The sequence below is a fragment of the Miscanthus floridulus genome, chromosome 18, assembly GCF_019320115.1.
Source record: "Miscanthus floridulus cultivar M001 chromosome 18, ASM1932011v1, whole genome shotgun sequence".
Lineage (NCBI taxonomy): Eukaryota > Viridiplantae > Streptophyta > Magnoliopsida > Poales > Poaceae > Miscanthus > Miscanthus floridulus.
Genome location: NC_089597.1, coordinates 133,605,549 through 133,629,316, shown reverse-complemented (window position 1 = coordinate 133,629,316; position 23,768 = coordinate 133,605,549). Strand labels below are relative to the sequence as shown.

General features: G+C 47.3%; 1 protein-coding gene across 2 annotated transcripts; it reads left to right on the top strand.

Annotated features, from left to right (window-relative positions):
- The first annotated feature begins 12,514 nt into the window (after positions 1-12,514).
- LOC136522628 (GDSL esterase/lipase At5g55050-like) lies at positions 12,515-15,657 on the top strand. 2 transcript variants are annotated; one of them, XR_010775953.1, is made up of 5 exons: positions 12,515-12,840; positions 12,928-13,067; positions 13,507-13,758; positions 13,881-14,401; positions 15,619-15,657. XR_010775953.1 is itself a non-coding variant. In XM_066516439.1 (4 exons), exons 1-4 carry the CDS (start codon positions 12,546-12,548, stop codon positions 14,346-14,348), a joined length of 1,155 nt encoding a protein of 384 aa, XP_066372536.1. In that variant the 5' UTR covers positions 12,515-12,545; the 3' UTR covers positions 14,349-14,426. The 2 variants fall into 2 exon arrangements, 1 of the variants encoding a protein (XP_066372536.1); XM_066516439.1 differs by lacking the exon at positions 15,619-15,657 and having other exon boundaries at positions 13,881-14,426.
- Positions 15,658-23,768: the final 8,111 nt, after the last annotated feature.

Below are 23,768 nucleotides of genomic sequence, written 5' to 3'. Positions count from 1 at the left end.
TAACACCCAAAACAAAAAGCAAAATGGCTGAAATTATGCCTGAGCATACCGGCCGAGAGCAAAAGAGCTGAAAAGATGCTTGAGCCCGCCGATGAGGGTAGCTAATAAGCTAACACCCGAACCAAAAAACAAAATGGCTGAAATTATGCCTGAGCATACCGGCTGAGAGCAAAAGAGCTGAAAAGATGCTTGAGTCTGCCGATGAGGGTAGCTGAAAAACCAACACCCGAACTGATCCTAAGATGTTTTTACAACCAGAGAAAGAGCCAGATGCTGGCCACATCTCGAGTTAAGCAAAAAAAAGCTAAAAAGAAGAAGCTGAAGATACTTGAGATCGCTGGTCCTAAGTCTTTTCAGTACTAACAAGAACAAAAAGGTTGTAAGGACAAAGATCTACTTATCCCGAGTTATTTACATGGCAGCCAGACAAGCACTCGACAAATCAAGAAAGTTCGTTAAGACAACGATCTACAAATACTGAGTTGTTTACAAGGCAAAGACATCCAGGCAAAGAAGACATCAACAAAAATTAAAGAATCTTCATTCAAAAAGAAGTATAATATCCTATTATAGAGGCCGGAGTTCAAAGGTCAATTACATCAAGCATCGTCATCAGGAGAAGAAATATCAATATTAAGATTATCCACAATCATCCTGGCTAAATCTTCGACCTCAGGCTCCACCTTTTCAACGACATCTAGGTATTCTTGACTCTCGGCTTCATCTGCAATCTTGGACAAAGGCACCTTCGGAGCAAGAACCCGGACCTGGGCAAGAACGTTTCTGGTACATAGTTGGGCGCACCTCTTCACGAACTCCTGGAAACGGGTCGGAACTTTGGGAATAAACTGAGCCAAGATTGACCATCATCTGTTGGAGTCCGGAGAAGGTCAGCTACTGATCGAAATGATTTCCACAAAGCATTCCAGTTCTCAATAGTCGTCGTCAACTTACCAGTCAAGACTTCAACTGTTTTTTAGGCCTGCACAAGATCCCTATTAGCTCCACGCCTAATCAACTTAGCAAGCACGAGTTCTTATTCAGCACGAGTAATTACCTCCTCAGCCCTGTTGTGACTATTGCGAACAAGTATCTTCATTTCCTCAATACCCTCCGAGAGCTTCTGCTTTTCAACTCGGAGAGCTAGACCAGGCACCAAAAAACAACTCGACAGAAAGGGAAATTTGAATACAAAAGGAAACAAAAAGAACCCGCAATACCATTGCACTCATTCTTCATGGCCTCCACATTCTTCAAGGCCTCCTGGACAGCAGCATCCTTCCGCTTTTGTACCTCAACCACCTAGGCATGGAGAGCCTTTTCCTCCTTTTGGTGCATTTGACGCTCGGTCTCCATCTCGGCCCAACAGAGATCAAGCTCTGTTTTAGGGCACTAACCTCAGAAGACAACTTTTTCTCAGTTTTAGATGAGAAAAAGAAGCCGGTATGATCCCGAGAAAAGGACTAAACAAAAAGAGAGAGAGAAAAAAGACATAAGAACAGAAGAAAGACGAACATCCAAAGAAAGAACTTTAGAAAAACTTACCTAGAGTTTTTCCCCAAAAGAAGTCACAAAGGTTCCCCAGGCAGCGGTCAGCTCTGACAATCGATGAGTGGCATCGAATTGTTGCACCACATCATCATCCAAACGCTGAACGCCAATAGCAAGAGCAGAGGGAGAAGCCGGCCGGTGCAAAGAAGGCAAGACCAGGGTTGCATCCTAGGAAGCCCCGGCTACCTCCTCAGATGGACCCACCGTCATGGCCATGGTCACCTCCGGAGCCAGCAAATCAGCAGCAGCGTGATCACCAGGAAACCCTGTCTCCCTCACAGCCACCTCGCCGATCGTACGTTCCGAGTCCTTAGACTCGGTACACAGGGACGCACCAGAGGACTAACAAGAGGTCGACTGAGGGTTAAGAGAAGGCGAGGGTCTGCAAGATGATAAAGAAACTCAACGATAAGAATATGAATAAAAAAAGGAAAACAGAAGCAAAGAAACATAACCAGGATTCACTAACTTAGCTATCTTCTTCTTCATAAAATCCCCAAGACGAACAGAAGACCTTAGAGGGGGAACTATGGCAGCAAAAATATCACCACCACCCTGCGACAGGAGTGGCGTGGTTGGTACCAGAGCCCTAGAAGAACTCAAGCTCGACGATCGCTTACTACAAGAGAACAAGTCCAAAGTTAGAACAAAAAGAGGTGTTCAACAATAGAAAGACAAGAAAACAACTCACCAACGCATGATAAGGGATGCATCATCATGCTCATCTACCTCACTCTCAACCAAGGCAACCACAGCGCCATCTGAAAAAGGAGAAAAGTACTCGGTTAAAGGCACAAACAAACAACAAAAAGACAAAACATATCAATATGCTCACCTAGGAGCATGCTACCTATAACTTGAGTAGCAGACAAACCAGAAGAAGAACAATCCGCTCGCCCCCTTTTTCCGACACTATGAGGAGCTCGAGGAACTATACGAGGAACATACTCTACATATACGTCAAGAACTGTGGAAGAAACACTAGGAAACATCGTGGTGGTTTGAAACTTACTGGTTAAAGATGCCCCAGCAAGACTATCCCCAGTCTCCACAATGGTAGGGCAGTCATCAAGGGGGTCGGATCAATGAAGTTACGCCCCAATTCCTACAAAAGAGTAAAACAACCAGACAAGAAAGATTAAGCAAAAAGTGGAGATAGCAAAAGAAATACAAAAAGTACCCGCATAAGAAAAAACAACTCACAGAAGGAGGCGGGTTGTTAGCACAATACTCAAGGACAGCATGCGGGACGACGCTTACTCCTTTCAACATCTTCTGAAGGCACTCGAGCACCTCCTCATTAGTCAACTCAAGGGTAGGGACCATACGAGAAGGGTCCTCCGCCCCAGAGTACTAAAAACCATAATTTTCTCGCTCCTTCAGAGGTTGAACATGGCGGCGAAGAAAACTAGAAATGATTTCGAAGCCGGTCAAGCCTTGCTGTTTCAGAGCACATATCCTCTCAAGAAGCGGCTTGATCGTCTGGAGCTCATCCATTGTCAGGGGATTCTTTTCCCATCGGTCATTAACCACGGGACCAGAACCAGAATGAATAGCAAGAGGAGGAATCATATTGACGACATAAAACCAGTCGGCACGCCAATCCCTCACAGAATCAACCAAGTCATAATCAAAGAATTTACTCTTAAGACCCTGACGAAACTGAATCCTGCAGCCACCAAGAACATGGGTGTCGTCGCGGTGGGGTTGTGGCTTAAGACGGAAGAAGTAACGAAAGAGAGAAAGAGAAGGAGATATTCCAAGAAAAGTTTCACAAAGATGAACAAAAACAGAAAGATGAAGGACAGCATTGGGAGCAAGATGGTTCAAGCAAATCCCAAAATAACTGAGAAATCGACGAAGAAAAGCAAAAGCAGGAAGGCAGAGTCCAGCATGGATAAAGAAGACAAAAAGAACAATCTCATCAGGACCTGGAGTTGGGACTCGATGCTGGCCTAGAGCCCTCCAATCAGCAAACTCCTTGCCCTGGATCAGACCAGCACTGACAAGTTCGCATAACTGATCCTTAGTCATAGTTGGAGCTAGCCAGATCTTCTGAGCAGCCCTCATGGCCATAAATTCTTGATTTTCAATCACAGAAAGCGATGCCTCCTCGTCTACAAAGGTTGCTTGGGACTTGCTCGCTGATTTCTTCCTACCCATATACTAGTGAAAGCAATAAAGCACTAAGAAACGATGATGCTTAGACAGCGGCGCTCAGATGACGGCGATAATGGCGACGGCGGAGTTTTGAAGACTAGGGTTTCAAGGCAAAAGCAGGGCAGTAAAGAAAAAGAAGAAGAAAGGCCTTTAAATAGATTTTACAGCAATAGAAACGCGGCCCACCAGGCCCATTTAAACACGGCATGAGAACACAATGATCCATTTCTCACCACAATCGATACAGCTGAAATAACGGATGGCGTGCTTCTACACAATGGTATAGTTCAACGGGCAGATTTTAGACTTATCCATCCAGCACCACGGCAGAGTTATCATATTGCAACAAAAAGAACTCATCAACTATAAAGCAACGAAGGGTTACCTCACAAGGAACACAAGAACCCGGTTCTTATAGAAAGAACTCAGGAATCTCATAAACAACCAGGACATCAGCAGAAAAACGAATAACAACTCAGAAGACAAGATTCTTTTCATTACAAATGACTTCAAAAAATACAAGATTACATATCTTACAAGACCCAACGAATTCGGTGCTACGACAAGCAAGGTAGCAAAAAGGAACACAGACACAGCTAGGCTCTAGAACGACTACATGTTCCGAATTACTACTCGGCTAAACAAACCGCTCTCGGATACACTGTTTTCTTCAAAGGATGAACGCAGTACATCCAAGGCAGAAATCAGCAGCACGGCAGGACAACATGGACCAAAGGAGGCCTGCAGGCATCTGTCTACCCAAGCCCGACATGATGCAGGATCAGGTGTTGATCTGCTCCAGATAGTCGTAGGGCAGACGAGGAAGATCAACCCAGAACTGCTGGATGAAGGAATGTATCCCACATCACAAGACTTCCTCCAACTACCGCCACGTACCTCCTAGTACAATGCCGCTGTGAGATTAGTCTACCTCTAATCCCTATCACAAGACTCCCTCCAGCTATGACAAGATACACAAGAACTACAAAATATGCCCGGGGGCTGCTCTACTTCACAAACTATCATATTCATGACTATGGAGATTTCAGACCACACAACAAAATGCTCGATGATTCAAAACAGCACATCAGGAGGGTATTTATAGACCAAAGAAGTAGTGCACATGAACCGGGAGCACCAATGGAACAAACCTAACAAAGGATACAGTGAAAAGACAGAATTCAATGAAAGAGGACTCAAGCGTGAAGGAACAATACTAAAGAACGAGCATATTCAGAAGAATATACCAGCACTATACAACTCATGGACAAACAGTATTTACTCTCAACCACCACCATACAACTACAACTAACAACAGCAGACTACCAGAGAACATGCCAAGATCCTGTATCCGAGTTCTTTTTGAATAAAAGAACCCACATATATGCTTGGGGGCTACAACAGGAGAGGTTTTCAGTTCTTTGAACAACTCAGATTCAAGACCCTCCAACTCTTTGTTCCAAATAGCAAGAGGCTCGGGGGCTACACTCAGTGAGTGCACTTTTTTCTTCGAAAAAGCGCACATCACCAAGAAGATTTCTTTAAGAAAAGAATTTTCAAAAAACATAAGATTCAAGACCCTCCAACTTTTTGTTCCAAATAGCAAGAGGCTCGGGGGCTACACTCAGTGAGTGCACTTTTTTCTTCGAAAAAGCGCACGTCGCCAAGAAGATTTCTTCAAGACAGACCACTTCAAGGCCTCAAGACAAAAAGAACCCGGATCGAGCTATATCCAAGTTCTTTTTGATAAAGAACCTGGTATATGCTCGGGAGCCCTTCGACGGAGAATCAGAGCAATTTCAAGACAAGACCCTCTAGCTCCTTGTTCCAAATAGCAAGAGGCTAGGCTACACCCAGATGGGTGTACTTTTTCTTCAAAAAAGCACACACCACTAGAAGATCCCAAGAAGCGCTACATGGTTTCACTCAAGAAAGCACTCGGACGACACTTGTTCCTGCTCGACAAGACCTGAAGGAACAAGACAAGGCTTCCAGAGCTCAACCATGAAGTGCTCGGGGGCTTGTCGGTGCAGGACCCACGGGATACCCCGCAAGGAAAGGAAAAGATCTAGTCTCACTAGGATTCTTCCCATATAATCTTAGTAGTAGTATTATTCTGTAATCCTACTAGGAACTCTCATTGTAAAACGACTAGGACTCTGGCCTCCTGACTATATAAGGGAGGACAGGGTTCCTAGAGAGAGAACTCTTTACAGTCAATCCAATGCAAAGGCTAACGCCGACTGGACGTAGGGCTATTACCCGATCACGATCAAGGGTCCAAACCAGGATAAATCGACTGTCTCTTGCATTTACCGTCGAGTTCTGCATACGATGAAGCCCGAACAAACTGCCCTGGGTACCCCCGTGGCAGGCTGTCGGTGGTGAAACATCGACAGCGGCTAGTTAATCATCAGCCAAATTTAATGAGAAGCATAAATTCCTAGTCTCTCGGAACCTCTGAAGAAACTCAGTGCCCGATTCGTTAGTTTTCTGTCTTATAGTTGTCAAATCGGTAATCTTCTTTTCTCTAGTCCCAGTATAAAAAATATATATGAAATTTGTTTTCTAGGTCAGCCCAATTCGCAATGGAGTTGACTGGTAGTGATGAAAACCAAGTGAAGGCTGGCCCTGACAGTGATAGGGAGAAGAAATGAACTTGATGGGCCTCTTCAATGGATGTTTCCCCCAACTCTGTAAGATACCGACTGACATGTTCTATTGTGCTTGTGCTGTCTTGGCCAGTGAACTTAGCGAACTCTGGGAGCCTGTAATTTGTAGGAAGAGCGACCAAATCATACCATTCTATATACGAGCATTTGTACGAGAAGGTCAGTCCTTTTGGCTTCAGACCGAACTGATTCTTCATCATCTCGGTCACCTTTAGCAACAACTCGTCAGCATGTGAATTTGGATTTCTCTGCACTTACTGACCCATCTGTGGATTGAAATCCCGTGTGACTTGATACCCTGGATTCAGAATCATATGAAGGGAGTAATAACATGTGCCATAATGATACCCCTGTGGAATCTCTATTGGTTTGCTGCTTGAAGTCTCTGGTTATAGACATTAGGATCTATATCTCTACGGATCCTTTGAATTGAAGGTTCTATTTTTTGAGCCGACGACGGTATGTGGCCTGATGTGCCAAAATTAATCATCTGGTTCTGACCTTGCCCCGCCGGCTGTTGCACATGTTGTACTGATGATCCAGGATTATACTGTATCTAATTCGTAGTAGTACCTTGAGCTTGTTCAGATGAACTTTGAACTGCCTGGACATCATCATTACCAGCTGGTGTTGCTTCTTGATGGCTGGTACTGACTTGATTAGTCCCTTGGGTCGACGGATGTGGAATGTTGTAATAAGCTGGCCCAACCTGATCAACTAGAAACCAATGAAACACCTCTTTCATGGTGTTATAGAATGTGTTCAAGAAAATTTCATTATGGTTCGATACGGCATCATGAACAGACTTGTTTATAACTTCCGTGAAGAAACGCCTGTCTTCAGTCTCATCTGCATCTGTCTGCCCATGCAACAGAATTCTAGGTAGTGGATATTTCTGAACAATTGTATTGTCCCATGTTTTGGTGTAGGACAACAAACACTTATTCTGAAATTCTTCTATAGCTTTGCCGATGATATCTTTATCTCCATCAGGTAAGTCTTCGTAATGTACCATAAGGATGTCGTTGTTGTTGTGAACCGCCATGATGATTGTGGGGTCCCATCGGGCGTGCCAGAATGTGTGTCGGCATGAAATTTTGTCCCGTGCCGAGGGCACACGAGCAAGCCGGAAGGGTCCGCTCAATGGAGCTAGAGATCCACCTAGCTTCAACATAGGGATTATCGATCCTGCACACTCTTCCTGAGATGTGTTAGTCAATTTGACAAGGAGAGAAAGCTAATCAGTAATTTAAGGCGGAACATGCTGGTTTTGCCAAACAGTCTCGAATGTGTGGCTTTGAGAGCTGATGTGGAAGGAAATCGACTAAACAGTCGATTCCAGCATACTCATAAGAATAAACCAGTTAAAGCCCATGGGATTGTGGAAGAAAAATCGGTTATCATTCAGGATGAATATCGTTATTTAGACAAATATTAATTAATGGCAATAGGATGTCAATAATAATCAGTTTATGCTAAGCCAATGACTGCAAGTAACCGAATCTCTTTTTTATATAAAAGAAACAGCTCATCATCATTTAACCATTTAATAGAGATAAATCTAATGAACATATTAGATCTCATCTATCATTATGACTAGTGGGGCATGAGGCAGAATCATGCAGGCCGTAGAAACAGCGATAAATTCGACCCTAACTTATTACTAATATCAGTGGTGCATGAGGCAGAATCATGCAGGCCGTAATACAATAATAAGATCATGGGGCTAACACACCTTTCAACCTATCTTTACTTCAACGATCTCGTGACGTGAACTGCATATGTGAAAGCATTCGATATTGGCTAAAACAGCCGATTCAGGCATAGCGCATAGTTAAGGTCATGCCCTATCAGAAACAGATCTACCAAATAACGATCCCCACTCCACGGTGCTAACAGTGGGGTGTGAGGCAAAATCACACAGGCCGTGATAACGAGCCATGAAACGGTTTTCATTAGCCAATAGATCTATTCCAGACCAGACATGCCTTAACCGCATACTATGCACGATCAGGATTGACATAAAACAGCCGCTAAAACACAACGCATTGTCTAAGATGCAGATTAGATCAATTTAGATTAACAAACGATGTGTTAAATAGGATATAAGGCCGATCTAGATCAATCCCAATCGAGCAAAGTGATATTGCTGTAATTAAATAAATAATGAAAGCAATAAGCAATATCGATAACTTAATGAATCTATCTGAAGGACGCCATCCTTAGATAGAGCCGCTAACTTGACCTTAATCTAGTTCGAGCAGTGGAGGTCGACCGGATCGATGCAGCCGTACTTGAACTAAACAAGAGTCGATAACTAGCTTATACCAGAGTCGCAGTGGAGGTCGACCGGATCGATGCAGCCGTATGAACAGAGGTATAAGCCATGACGGTACTTATAGACAAGCCGGAGGTCGGCCGGACTGATGCAGCACTACTCGCTGAAGAACTCACCGAGATCTACTCTACTCCTACTTCTAAGGGGTGGCCGGAGTCGAAAAAAGTAAGTAACTTGTATTTGATTGATTGTGTGTCCTTTACAATAGCTGGGGTCCAATATTTATACCCGGAACCTACGCATGAATCCTACTTAAGCACGACTCATCACAATTTTTGGCCTAAGAGAAAACATTCCTAATTTAAGATAACTTGGACCCTAATCTTTCCCTTTTTGTAGAGTCCAACATGATTTTCCCAGCGCCGATCGTAGCTCTTGTCATTATCTACTAGCGCTATCTGAAGAAAGCCGATTCCAGTGCTGCATTCGAATCAGCTGACAATGACCTTCATGCAATCGATTCCTTGATGACATGATCTTGGGAGCTTTCGAGTCCCTGCAATTCTTCTTCCAAATTTTGGTGTAAACACATATGATGAAATTATTAATGGCTAATTCATTATCGTGTTCAATGCAGCAATGGAACGGGCAGGATACACTCCCTATAGCTCTGTATATCTAGACGGAAGCAGAGTTAGTTAGAGGTAGGGATGAAAACGGATCGGATACGGACGGATATCACCGATATTACATTTGTTTTCATATTTCTATCCGGATTCGGATTCGAATACGGATAGTGTCAACTATGTCGGATAGGATACGATTGGATATCGACATCATAAATATGCGATTTGAGTATTCGGATACGGATACGGTATCGGATGTTGGATATCCGGACTCGGATACGGACAGATCTCAACCCCTCTAAACGGATTTGGTTTCGAATACAGTCAGAAAATACCCGTACCGTTTTCATCCCTAGTTAGAGGGAATGCGAGGCGCAAGTACAGGGAGTACACGGATAGTCTCGACGTCCTGACACAGCACCAGGTTACACTCTCTTTACTATCGTACATGTGTCTTGTTTGATGTACACTATATCACAACCTAACTCAGTTAAAAAATGTTCAGGTGCATTGGTGTCCTTGGGATGCTCCGGAGCTCGAGTTCTATCTGAGTCCTGTCACTAGGGATGAGTCAGACGAGTATCACTGCAATGTCCCTCTTATTTTCTTCCACGTGCTCGAGATTCACTTGCCCATCTGGGTCTACAGATAGTTTGGAAGAATGATAGGCTACCCACCACCGCTTTACTCCACCAACCAAGAATTGCACGGGTGCGTTATCAATTAATAACAAAGCTACAATTCAGAGGTGTGTGTGGTACAACTAACATCGTTTTGTTGCAGGTATGACCGCAGGAAGAGGTGCAAGACCAAGGATTGGTACGTGACACACAACGCGTACATCCACTTGTGGCAGAATAGGGAACGGCAGCAAGTCCATGCGGGTCCCCCACACGACGGCACACCTTCGACGAGTACCTGTGGTGGCTTCACAGGTCTATGAGGACACATATCAAGCCCCGATACACTGAGGAGACGATTGAAGAGGACTCGGAGAAAGATGTGATCGAAGATATGTACGACGTTGCCACTAGGGACGACACACAGCTACAGAGAGCCCCGCTTCAAAGATACGTGGTAAGATACTTGAATGGTACAATTTGGTATCCATTTGGTATTAAGTATGTTTACTAAAACTGTCCAACCGTGTTTCTGTACCCAGGCGACACAATTATCAAGGATGTCCAACGAAGCAGCGTTTCGGCTTCACGAGTCTAGAGGGCAGGGGCCAGGCGTTCTCGAAGCTTTTGTGGAGGTAAACATAAACTTGTCCATTCCGAAAATGTTTCTTTAGTGTATATGCGTTTGGGAAATGCACTAACTTTAACGTCTATTTATGCAGAAGGTGAAGAAGAGCTGCAGGAAGCTAGCTCAGAAGCTGAGCTGCATGGACACTCCTTGGGTGGAACTGGCAGTCCCGGCGCGGTCGAGTGGCACGTCTTCTAGCTCTTTAAGGACACCAGCCGGCTCTTCTCAGCCGGTGACAGGTGCCACTTCCGTAGTGTGTACACCACCACATCATAGCGCTAGGAAGGACCCTGCAACCGAGGACAATGAGGACGACGATGACGACAACGACGATCCCCTGGGCTTCCGCAGACAGCACCACCAGTGGGACGATTGACCGCAGGACAAGATCGGCATGTGTTAGCTAGGTTATGCCCCGCTTGGTACCCCAGGAGCCTCATAGGTACTAACAAAGGTAGTTTCTTTAAATATGTAGGCTCCATGAACTAACGATCATAAAGATTATAAGTAATCGTGCATATCATATACTTGCAGGGTACGAGCCGTACGCACCGGCAACGTGACCACACCGACGTTGGCTACACTCCCAATGTGTTGCCCACAAATCCGAAGAGGCAGAGGCGTCCGAGGGATCCTTACACTCCTGGGTCTTAGTTTGTTAGGTCGAACGAATATTGTCATCCGAAACTTGCAGGCTTAGTTGGTTATGTTATGTCGAACCAATGCAAATGTTATGTGGCAGCTTATCAATTTGCGCACGGACTTCATTTATTTGCTTCATATTCGTTTCAATACGTCGCGGCAGCACTGCCGGCAAGATTAAGTAGCAACTAGTTCGGGAACCGGCAGTCCCAGTGTTTCTCGCCGCCGGTGGCCGGCGTCTTGACCCCGATCCTCCCGAGCTTGGTCATCGCCGCCACGAAATCGCCGAAGAAGGCACCCTGGTTGAACGCGCAGTAGTCGACCGTGTTGCGCGACCTCATGTTGGACTAGAGCACCTGCTCGGAGCCTGCCAGCGAGGGGTCGAGGAAGGCGAAGGCGTTGGGGTCGGAGTTGCAGGTGCCGTTCAGCTGCGACGCGAAGCTGGGGTCCATGGTCGCGTCGCTGCCGATCCTCACCGACAGCAGCCGATTTTCTGTCTGCGTCCAGGTCCTACCGTGCCGTGGACTATGGCGTGTCAGTGCCGCGCCAAGATCGGTGGCGCGACAGACCCTGCCACATCACCGGTCAGTAGCCCCGATCGTCGCCACGTCATCCTCCTGCCGCGCCACCATGCATGGCGGGACACAGGCGTTTCGCCGCGCCATGACAATAGGCGCGACCAAAAGTGTTAGTTTTGAAAAAAAAGAACAAACAGTGTTAGATTTGAAATTAGTTTACAAAAAGTGTTAAAATAAAAAAAAATTCTCTGCTAACAACATCGGAGATGTCGATGTCGTCGAAGTAGTCGCGGCGGGATATCGACGGTACAAGCGCCGGCATCAAAGATCGGCGACGGCTTCAACGGCGATGTCGGCGAAGAGCTTGTCATGCTAATAACATATTATAAAACATGTTGCCAGCGGTTAGGACCTTTCCCTCTCCGTCTCTCATGATCAACATAGTAGATGAAAGTAGAACACATACATACAAGAGATAGGCAGACTATTCTTTATTTATCTGAATATTCGTGATTACAACATACTCAAGGCCTAAGAGTTTGGTAAGAGTCCATGTACAAATGGATTAGGATTATGATTAGGATTCCACCTTCTCTTTTCCTTATGTTTTACAACATTTTGTATATAACTTTGATCTCTCTCCTCCTACTATACTAATAAATTTGTGGACTAAAACTCTTGCCGTCATTTTCAGCCTTTCAGGGGAGGTGCAGCTGCAGAGTCAATGCCATGATGACTATGCTGAATTGCTGATGATATTCCTCTTATTAGGCATCATATCATCTCCTAAGCATTCTGTAATTGAATCAACTAGCAGACTGCAGCCTGCAGACGACCAACGACCACGACCATGCGGCGCCACCAAGCCATCAACGGTGGTGTTGGTGCCACCGCTACACTTGCGATGGCGACGACGATATCCATCCAACTGGCGGCGCTCGCCGCCGCCGCCCTCCGGCCGACGACCACAGCCGTGCCGGCGGTGTACGTGTTCGGGGACTCGCTCCTGGACGTGGGCAACAACAACTACCTGCCGGGGGCGGACGTCCCCCGGGCCAACATGCCCTACTACGGCGTCGACTTCCCCGGCGGCGCCAGACCCACCGGAAGGTTCAGCAACGGCTACAACGTCGCCGACTTGGTTGGTATGTACTCTCTCTCGATCGACGGCTCGCTGGAGTTGTTTGTTTTCTGAGCTCTAGCTGACGCCTGACGGACATGAATGGGTGCAGCGAAGGCTATGGGGTTCAAGAAGAGCCCGCCGGCGTACCTGTCGCTCTCGCGGCGCTCCGGCCGACGACATCGTCTCGTCGCCAGGGGCATCGGCGGAGTGAACTATGCTTCTGGAGGAGCTGGGATTCTCGACTCCACTGTAAGTTATCATTCAGCTTTATTTCAGCATATATAATGTGTCGTTGCAGAGGAAAAAAATCTGTTAATTTCTACCGTAACTGTGCAGCCGATCGAGTAGTAGCTGCTAGCAGCCACAAAGTTCAGATCACACAAATCTGTAAAAAAAAGCGAAATTAATTACATGAGTTATCTTTCGGCATGATAAGTGTGATTTCGTGCACGCATATCGTTGCATGCGCGAGCGAGGTCAGACTTCAGAGATCATCATATCTTTCGGGTCAAACTTATTAACCAGCTCATGCTTCATGCATGTCCAAGGAACCGACGGAGACAGACAGACAGAGATATATCTCAACGCTGACTTTGAGCACATGTGACTTTGACATCATGCGCTAGCCGTACAATTTACTCGGACCATCATGCATGTTAGTTAATTTGTACTGTATTTGCATATATAGTTCGCCGGGAAGAACATCCCGTTGTCAAAGCAAGTGCGCAACTTCGATGCGACCAAGGCTCAGATGGTACTAAAACTGGGTGCCACCACGGCGAAGCACCTGCTCTCCAAATCGCTCTTCCTCATCGCCATCGGCACCAACGACATGGCCGCGTTCGCCACATCATTAGCAAAGAATGGCCAAATGCAGAGCCACGCCGTCGTCGCCGCCTTCTACTCCGACCTCATCTCCAACTACTCAGCCACCATCACAGTGAAACTGAAATTCCTGATTTTTTTTATTTCCAGCTAAACATATGACATTTATTAAAACAAGATGACTGATAACAAATTTATTTCGTTAAAAAGACAGTAACAATTTATAATTTCACGCAGGGGTTGTACGGGATGGGTGCGAGGAAGTTTGCCGTGATCAACGTGGGCCGGATCGGGTGCGCGCCAATAGAGCGCCTGCAGAGCCCGACGGGCGCGTGCGACGACGGCGGCTTCGACGACGCGCTCAGGTCTCTCCTGGCGAGCCTCGGCTCCGGCGATGACCACCGCCTGGACGGCCTGACCTACTCCCTCGGCGACCTGTACGGCCTGATGCGGGCGATCATAGCCGACCCGCCGGCGGCAGGGTTTGCCGACGTGGACAGCGCGTGCTGCGGCGGCGGGCGGCTCGGGGCGCAGAGCGTCTGTGGCCAGCCGAACTCGACGCTGTGCGGCGACCGCCGGTACCACCTCTTCTGGGACTACGGCCATCCCACGCAGCGTGGCGCGGAGGTCATCGCGTCGGCGGTCTACGACGGCCCCGAGCAGTTCACCACGCCGGTCAACTTCGAGCAGCTGGTCCGGGCATGAGCGTCGGCAGCAGCAAACACACGAGTGTGATGCTGATTAGCAATTTACTACAAGTACTTTGTTCATCGTCACTTTGTCAAGATGTTGTAGATTATTTGTTGTCAATATACGAAGATGAGTGTACACAATAGAGGCACCGCCTGTGCATGCGTCTCCCTCTCCCTCTCCCTCTCCCTCTCCTTCAATTCTGACACGTAGGTCTGCTCGTCCCGTACCCGGCCTCCTCCCAAACAGCAAGACTGCCCAAGTCTCCGCTTAACTCAACAAATCAGTATGCACATATATCCCAGATTAATCACAAATCAAATACGAATCAAGCCATCAATGGGGACCTGCCCCTCCACATGGTTAGCAATCAGATTCTACGACGCCGATGTAAGATCTGTTGCCGAGCCTATTCCGCCACGCCCCACATGAACTACACAGGCGCCTTCCTCACCAGCCACAGTTGCGCACGAGACATGATAGGACCACGTGCCTCAACTCAGCATCGGACCACGAGAAGAAGCAGACGCTGATGTTGGAGCAGCACGGTGAGGTGAACAAGCAGCAGCGGGCCGGGCGACTCAAACAACAACAAATCAAAACACCTAGGTAGACCGGTAGTGGTGTGGGCGTGTGGCCACACCCACCATGACGTCAGGCAGGCGTCCAGAGGTGGTGAGCTCTCGCACGGATAGGATAGGCGATGAAGGGTGTTGGTGCGGAGCCAACCCTATGGTGGCAGAGCCAGGCCGGTGGCGGTACCATGCTTACAAATCGGTCTATTGTGCACAAGGTATCGCCACACGGTAAACTATCTGTCCCAAACGATGAAGATTTCAACTTCAATCCAAACACATATGATGGAGAGTTCTATCAAGAAGAGGGCCTATAAGGGAGGTTTGACATAGACTTAACTGAAGAGATAGGAATGGAAGTAGACAATGAAAGAGATAATAACGAGGACGCTGGAGACGAGGTGCGAAATCTGAAGGACATACAAATGCTTGAGCGATTACGTTTAGACAATGACAATGAAGACAACATTCCTCCTTCGGATAGTGTTGATGAGTTGGACAATGTTGATAGTGATGACGAGACCTATGATCCAGCTAATCTCAATCATAAAGATTATTTCTAATACATGTAATACTATGTTTTTTGTAATTATGTTTTGTTCATTTTTGCAAATATTTCTAATACATGTATTACTATGTTTTTTGTAATTATGTTTTGTTCATTTTTTCACCTATTTCTAATTACGTCTTGTTTTTCTTTTTTATTGCAGGTGATTGAACAAAGATGGCGGGCGACCGTCATAGGTCCGTGAACTCGATTTACCAAAGACGCAGCCGGCTGCAGGAGAAGGCGCAGGGGGCGCCGGAGGGATCGGACAGGAGGAGGAGGAGGACCGCCAGACGCAGGAGGGGGCCGTCTCCTCCCACGCCGCGTGAGGAGGAGCCGGAGGAGGAGGTGGCGCCCGTGGACGAGTCGGACGATGAGCTGGTTCAGCAGACGGGCGAGGAGGAGGGGCCGCACGAGGACGACGAGTTGGAGGCGGCAGGCACGGGTTCTGCTTCCTCCGACTCCTCTTCGAGTGTCTACTTGCGAGGTCCCGCGAGCCTCCCACAGGTTCCGCTTCCTCACCAACGCCCAGTGATTCACCCCGAAGGGCAAAAGTAAGTAATTTTATATGTTATCACCACTACTTCATATGATATGACGAAAAAACACTAATAATTTTTCTTAATCACTTGTGCAGGAACTAGGTGGTTGTGTCGGGTGGTTGCGCACGGCTAGTCAACGGCATCCTGGGTCATCTGTGCAGGCAACACTTCCCCAGCATTATCATGTACGCATCGAAGACGGAGCCGGCCTACTCGTTTGACCACTACGCCATCGCCACCGATGCGGAGTACCCCAACAAGGCGGCGCGGGTGAAGGTAGAGTTTTGGGTAAGTCTCCCTCGCACAACATTGCTCAATACGTCGCATTCATTGGACTTTTCTTGAAATAATGAATGGATACATCGCTTTTGTATGCAGACTTATTACAGATGTGAGGAGGGATTTGAGGCCAGAGCGGAGCAGGTGACTACCAAAGCCTGTAAAAAACTCGTCTTCGACATGCATCACGAGGTGCGCATCCAGGTCATCGTAACCTACTACGGGTCGAAGCTTGGAGAGACGAAAACCAAGAAAGACGCAAGAGAGATGCAGCTGACCCGGGAGCAGTACCTTGAGGTAAATGAAGAACATCAATATTGATTTGTTTTGAGATTAAGTTGGTTTAATTTGATCTTCTTATATGTCCAATACTTGATGACGTGTAGATGATTCACTGGTGGTGCCAAGCTATCCTGAGTGCTGGGCGATGATGGTGGAGAGGTGGTTCACGGAGGAGTACCTCAAGATTCACAGGGATGTCTGAGACCATCGTTTACACATGCAAGGTCCAGCACACCATCAAGGCAGCCGCAGCCTCGCCGGATACAAACAAGCATGGGTACGCGAATTCATTTATCTATTGTGACACTCAGTTCTGCCTGATTTCTAATCATCGTGCTGTCTTTCTCGCAGTCGGCGTCACATAGTGGCCAGGTTTGCTCGGACTTCCAGGCATGGTGTATGGCCCACAAGGGCAAGGCGACGTCCGACGTCTCCTTCAACCTGGAGGACCAGCCCGAGGCATACACGAACCCGAGCATCCACTCCTGCATCAGTGAGTACACTGAGGTGGCGAGGTCGCTCCATGGGTCAGACCACGATCCGAGCACCCAGGACTTCGATGGAGAGGCCGTCATGAGGGCGGGGCAAGGCAAGAAGCATGGACGGTTCTGGCTTGGTGACGACGTCATCGACACGGCCTCTACTCCCTCTCTCTCTCCAGATCCAAGCACGAAGCACGAGCGAGAGCTCGACCATTCGTACACAGCCGACCGCTGCACAGCACCGGGTCGACGCACTCTAGGTTATTCCTGTTTTACTCGTCATACATTGATCTTTACACACCTTAATTAGCTTTGCATTACTGAAACATTGGAGTGAAATATTGCAGGCCTGGCTGGAACTAGAAATGAGGCAACGTCAGGAGCTGAAGGCCAGGCACCAGAGGATGGTGGCCCAGCTGGGGGCCGAGCGGGAGGCCGAGCGGCAGGCCCAAGCGCAGAGGCTGACGGACATTACGGAGTTCCTACAAGGGCTTGGGCAACGTGTGGGCTTCTCTCTGCCAGTTGGGCTATTGGTTCCACCTCCGCCTCCGTGTCCTGCAGCTGCAGCTACTCCTGTGAGTATGAAAGTTTTTTACTTCTGCTTGTGCTTTGCTTGTATGGCATCTACCTTCCTAGATTAACTATCCAAATAATCTTATCTTACATGCAATCTTTTCTCCTTTGTGCAGTCTCCATCTAACGGCGGTTCGAATAATCCACCTCATGCACCTCCGAATGATGGATCTTCACCACAGTCGCAGTGGCCGAGATGAGTGCACGTTGTATTTTTTTCATTTGTTGTTCACTTGGTGATGTACTTGTGATATACTTGTGATGCACTTGTGGACTTTGATGGACTTTGATGGACTTGTGGATTTATTTAGATGGACTTGAGCACTTATTATTATATATGTGATATATATTGTGATGGATGTGATATGTGCGGATGGATGAGATATATATGTGATATATGTTTGTATGAATTTATTTGTCATGATGGAATTTAAAAAAAAATAAAAATTGCTGTTTTGGGTCACTTTGTCAAGTGTTGCACTCGGCAAAGGACTCCGTTGCCGAGTGCCATGGTCACAGCACTCGGCAAAGCTGGAAAAATGGGCGCTCAGAAAATCATTTTTCCAGCTTTGCCGAGTGCTATGACCATGGCACTCGGCAAAGAATTTTTTTTAAAAAAAATCAAACTTTGCCGAGTGCCGGCCATAGGGCACTCGACAAAGAATTTTTTTTTAAAAAAAATTCAAACTTTGCCGAGTGCCGGACATAGGGCACTCGGCAAAGATTTTTTTTAAAAAAAAATTCAAACTTTACCGAGTGCCGCCAGAGGGCACTCGGCAAAGAATTTTTTTAAAAAAAATTCAAACTTTGCCGAGTGCCGGCCAGAGGGCACTCGGCAAAGAATTTTTTTTTTTTAAAAAAAATCAAACTTTGCCGAGTGCCGGCCAGAGGGCACTCGGCAAAGAATTTTTTTAAAAAAAAATTCAAACTTTGCCGAGTGCAGCCAGAGGGCACTCGGCAAAGAATTTTTTAAAAAAAATCAAACTTTGCCGAGTGCCGTCCAGAGGGCACTCGGCAAAGAATTTTTTTTAAAAAATAAAATTCAAACTTTGCCGAGTGCCGGCCTGAGGGCACTCGGCAAAGAATTTTTTTTAAAAAAAATTCAAACTTTGCCTAGCGCCGGCCAGGGGGCACTCGGCAAAGAATTTTTTTTAAAAAAAATAAAAAAATCTTTGCCGAGTGCCTGCAGGGTTAGCACTCGGCAAAGCCACCGTGAACGGGGCCGGCGCCGTGACGATCACTTTTCTTTGTCGAGTGTCTCCGGAGCACTCGGCAAAGCCTTTGCCGAGTGCCCGATAAAAGACACTCGGCAAAGAGATTTTTGTCGATCAATTTTTTGCCGTGTGTTCTTTGCCGAGTGCCGCACTCGGCAAAGGCTTTGCCGAGTACAATTTAGCCTTTGCCGAGTGTCTCATGCACTCGGCAAAAAACCTGAATCTAGTAGTGCACATATATCCCAGATTAATCACAAATCAAATACGAATCAAGCAATCAATGGGGACCTGCCCCTCCACATGGTTAGCAATCAGATTCTACGACGCCGATGTAAGATATGTTGCCGAGCCTATTCCGCCACGCCCCACATGAACTATACAGGCGCCTTCCTCACCAGCCACAGTTGCGCACGAGACATGATAGGACCACGTGCCTCAACTCAGCATCGGACCACGAGAAGAAGCAGACGCTGATGTTGGAGTAGCACGGTGAGGTGAACAAGCAGCAGCGGGCCGGGCGACTCAAACAACAACAAATCAAAACCTAGGTAGACCGGTAGTGGTGTGGGCGTGTGGCCACACCCACCATGACGTCAGGCAGGCGTCCAGAGGTGGTGAGCTCTCGCACGGATAGGATAGGCGATGAAGGGTGTTGGTGCGGAGCCAACCCTATGGTGGCAGAGCCGGGCCGGTGGCGGTAGGATCTAGCTGCTAGCCTACGAGGTGGCGGAGAAGCAGGGCTCGGCTAAGCCTGTTCGCTTTAAGTTATCAGTCAGCTTATCAGCTAAAATCTATAGTATTTTTCTCTTACAACAAAATAGCTTCAGCCGACTTTAATACCAGCCGAACAGGGTTTTTTATACCGGTAAGAAAAAAAATCAGCGCCTGCCAATAAACATTGTTCGTACGGAGCACCGTTTTCGGGTTCCTTTGTCACCGTCTATCTATTAGACGAAAAACTTATTAAAATAAACAACACAATCACAACCAAAGCGACCACCCTAACAATGCTTATAGCTCAGTGGTTACGAGAGACTCAGTACCACCTGAGGTTCTGGGTTCGACTCCCTGTGGGAGTAAATATTTCAGGATTTAACTCGTCTTGAGAATTTGCCAGTCCAGTCTTCGAAGGTGTTCATAGGGGTAGGGTTTGTGTGTTCATAAAGATAAGATTTATGTACGTATATTCATAGAGATGAGTGTTCGTTCCTTGTACTAAGGGAAATTATCTTAGTCCTCCTTATCCGGGATCCATGCATGTGTTTGGAGATTGGCAAAACAATCACTACCGACTGCGGATGTACGTTTGTCTCAAAAAAAGGCTGCAGACTAATGTCACCACAGACACTGACATGTTTGTCTCAAAAACAAAAAAGCCTACAGACATATGCCACCACAGACACCGAGACACGTGACTGAAAATTCGAAGTGCTCTCTGTACGATGCTGTGGATTCTAAACCCTCACTACTCTTTACACCATGTTTAAGGCCAGAGTTTTATGGTAAATTTCATTTCATTTAATAGGCTGCCACATAGGCGTTATTATCGACATAGCAGCATTTTTAAGAAAATAGAGAATAAGTGTTCTCTCGGCACAATTACCAACTCTATATAAATCATAAAATCAAATATATATAAAACTATAGAATGAAACTATGCATTGATGATGGATGTTTTATCTATATTTTATCTATGTGGCAGTCTAGAAAATAATATCATGAAATTCTCAATTGAGAATGGCCTAAATGCATCTAGGCATTGGTTGACGAGGAAGTTATTGAACATCTTATCAATGTTCTGGAGTCTGATTAGGGATGGCAACGGGGAATTCCCTGCCAAGGAACGCCTCCCCATTCCCATCCCCGCGGGGCAAAGAATTTCACGTCCACGTCCCCGTTTACCCTCGCGGAGGAGAATTCCTCCCCATCCGTGCCCCGCAGGGGGATTCCATACCCGACGAGGTCCCTGGCCCCGACGTAGCCAGAGAAAAAAGACGAAGCTAGGGCGTGCTCACAGCTAACTACATCTAAATTTGCTCACCTACCTCGAAGCCAGGTGAAGCCATAAGTGGTTCGCATTAGGATGAAGCATCCGTATCTACAAACTCGAGTGGGCGGGCGGGCTGCAGGATGAAGATCTGCATCTGCAGGCGGGCAGCGGACTCAAGTTTGAGACCGGAGACGGGGAGGGGCAGGTGCGTGCTCGGGTTGGAGACAGGAGGTGCTGGCCACGGACGGCACCGGCGCCGCTCGAGTAGTCAAGTGGGGAGACCAGAGACGGAAGGGGCAGTATGTAGCGCTCATGTGCTATCGTGCGAAAACACTGAAGGGCAAAGGGATGGCGGCGATACTTGGGTGGGACTCGCTTGGGAGACGGGCGCAAGGGTGCGGGCAGAATTCTTTTTGGGTTGGGAAAGGGAATGAATGTATGGATTGAGTTCTATGGCAGATAGATAGCTAGATGCATATAGATGATGAAGTGCTAAACGGGGATCCATGGGGAGTGGGTACGGGGACTGCTCCCCCATTCCCGGCCCCGCCAGACCCGACGGGGAAGGATTTGGCCCCATTTAGATCCCCATGGGGATAAATTTGCTCCCATACCTGGCCCCTATGGCCTACTTTGGAAGCAAGGGGGAGCAAAACCTAGAGATGGAAAACTCCTATGAAGAACTAAGATGATAACTAAAATGGCATCCCCATGGATTACTCACCCAGGGAAAAGTCCAGGATCCCAGAGGGATTGAAGTTTCCAAATTAGGCCTAATAGGGGGATTCCCCACAGGTGAAAGCCCTAGTTTGGTTTTGGTAATTGAGTGCTGACCATGTGGACTAATGCTTTCATTAAGTACAATTAAGTATGATTGGCTAGTGTCCACTTGATGGTGATGAACATGGCATACGAGGTGATGGAGATGGAGATTATGATCACATACATGCAAAGGTTCATCAAATGGTGAGAAGATGGAGCAAAAGCGAACCATAAAGCAAAGGTATATGATAGGGCTTTGCTTTTGCCAACCAAGGTGCAATAGAGTGCACGGTTGGATTTAGAATAGATGGTCATACTATAGAGAGGGGAAATCTTTAATTGCAATGGTCATCTAGTACCACTAAGTGTGAGGTTCATTTGCATATGCATTGTGCTTAGTGACATGGTGAGGTGCTTGAGAAAACCCTGAAAATTCTTTTGTGAAGTGCTAACTCATGTGCCTAATTTGTTTTGGAACTTCTTGGAAAAGTTAGCACTTAAAAGGAAAGGAAAAGGAGAAGCTACTGCTCTTTGGAGAAAGGAGAAGCTACTGCTCTTTGGAGGGGCCTGTTGCTGCCTGGCCGGAATTTCCAGCCCAACTAGCCTGAATTACCGGTGGGGGGGCTCTGTTGGGCGCACCGGCCCAACCGGTGAAAGGTCCTAATGGCTAGAGGGGGGTGAATAGCCTAATAAAATTTCTACAACAACACTTAACAAAATGGTTAGACAATTATGAGGCGAAGCAAGTGTTGCGCTAGCCTACTCAAAATGCAAGCCACCTACCACAATTCTAGTATAGATAGTGTCTATTCATACAATAGCTATGACACTACCCTATGTTAGTGTGCTCTCAAAGGCTAACTAAAGAGCCACACCAACCAAGCAAGCAAGCTCTCACAACTAGCTACACTAAAGAGCTTGTCAACTAGTTAGCGGTAAAGTAAAGAGAGTGATCAAGAAGGTTATATCACCGTGTAGATGAAGAAACCAATCAATCACAAGGATGAATAACAATGAAGACCAATCACCTCGGAATCAATGATGAACACAATGATTTTTTACCGAGGTTCACTTGCTTGCTGGCAAGCTACTCCTCATTGTGGCGATTCACTCACTTGGAGGTTCACGCGCTAATTGGCTTCACACGCCAAACCCTCAATAGGGTGCCGTATAACCAACACAAGATGAGGATCACACAAGCCACGAGCAATCCACTAGAGTACCTTTTGGCTCTCCGCCGGGGAAAGGTCAAGAACCCCTCACAATCACCACGATCGGAGCCGGAGACAATCACCACCCTCCGCTCAATGATCCTCACTGCTCCAAGTCGTCTAGGTTACGGCAACCACCAAGAGTAACAAGCGAAATCCACAGCAAAACACGAACACCAAGTGCCTCTAGATGCAATCACTCAAGCAATGCACTTGGATCACTCCCAATCTCACTATGATGATGAATCAATGATGGAGATGAGTGGGAGGACTTTGGCTAAGCTCACAAGGTTGCTATATCAATGCAAATGGCCAAGAGAGTGAGCTTGAGCCGGCCATGGGGCTTAAATAGAAGCCCCCACGAAATAGAGTCGTTGTACCCCTTCACTGGGCACTGATCGGGGTGACCGGACGCTCCGGTCCTACTGACCGGACGCTGCTCCTCAACGTCCGGTCGCCCGATGGCGGCCATGTGTCATCTGTGTACAACAGTGTTCGTCAGATTCCAATGGTCGAAATGTTGACCGGACGCTCTGACAGAGTTGACCGGATGCTGGACCCTCAGCGTCCGGTCATTTCCAGTAAGGGTCCAAATCCTATTTTTGCCGACCAAACGCGTCCGGTCATGCTTGACCGGACACAGCCCAGCGTCCGGTGCTTAACCCTAAGCACTGTGCAAACCGACCTCTTGACCGGACGCAGCCCTTCAGCGTCTGGTCACTGAGCGACCCAGCGTCCGGTCGTTTGACCGACGCCAGCGTCTTCACTGTAACACCTGACCGGACGCTCCGGTCCAACCAAGGCCAGCGTCCGGTCACTCTCAGTGACCCCCGTCTTTTCTGTCTAGGACGCCGGTGGCACCGTCGGACTGTCCGCACTCTATGGGCGGACACTCCGCCGGTGGAGTATCTTACCCTTGCACCTAAACTTCACCACCCTTGATCAAATGTGCCAACCACCAAGTGTATCACCTTGTGC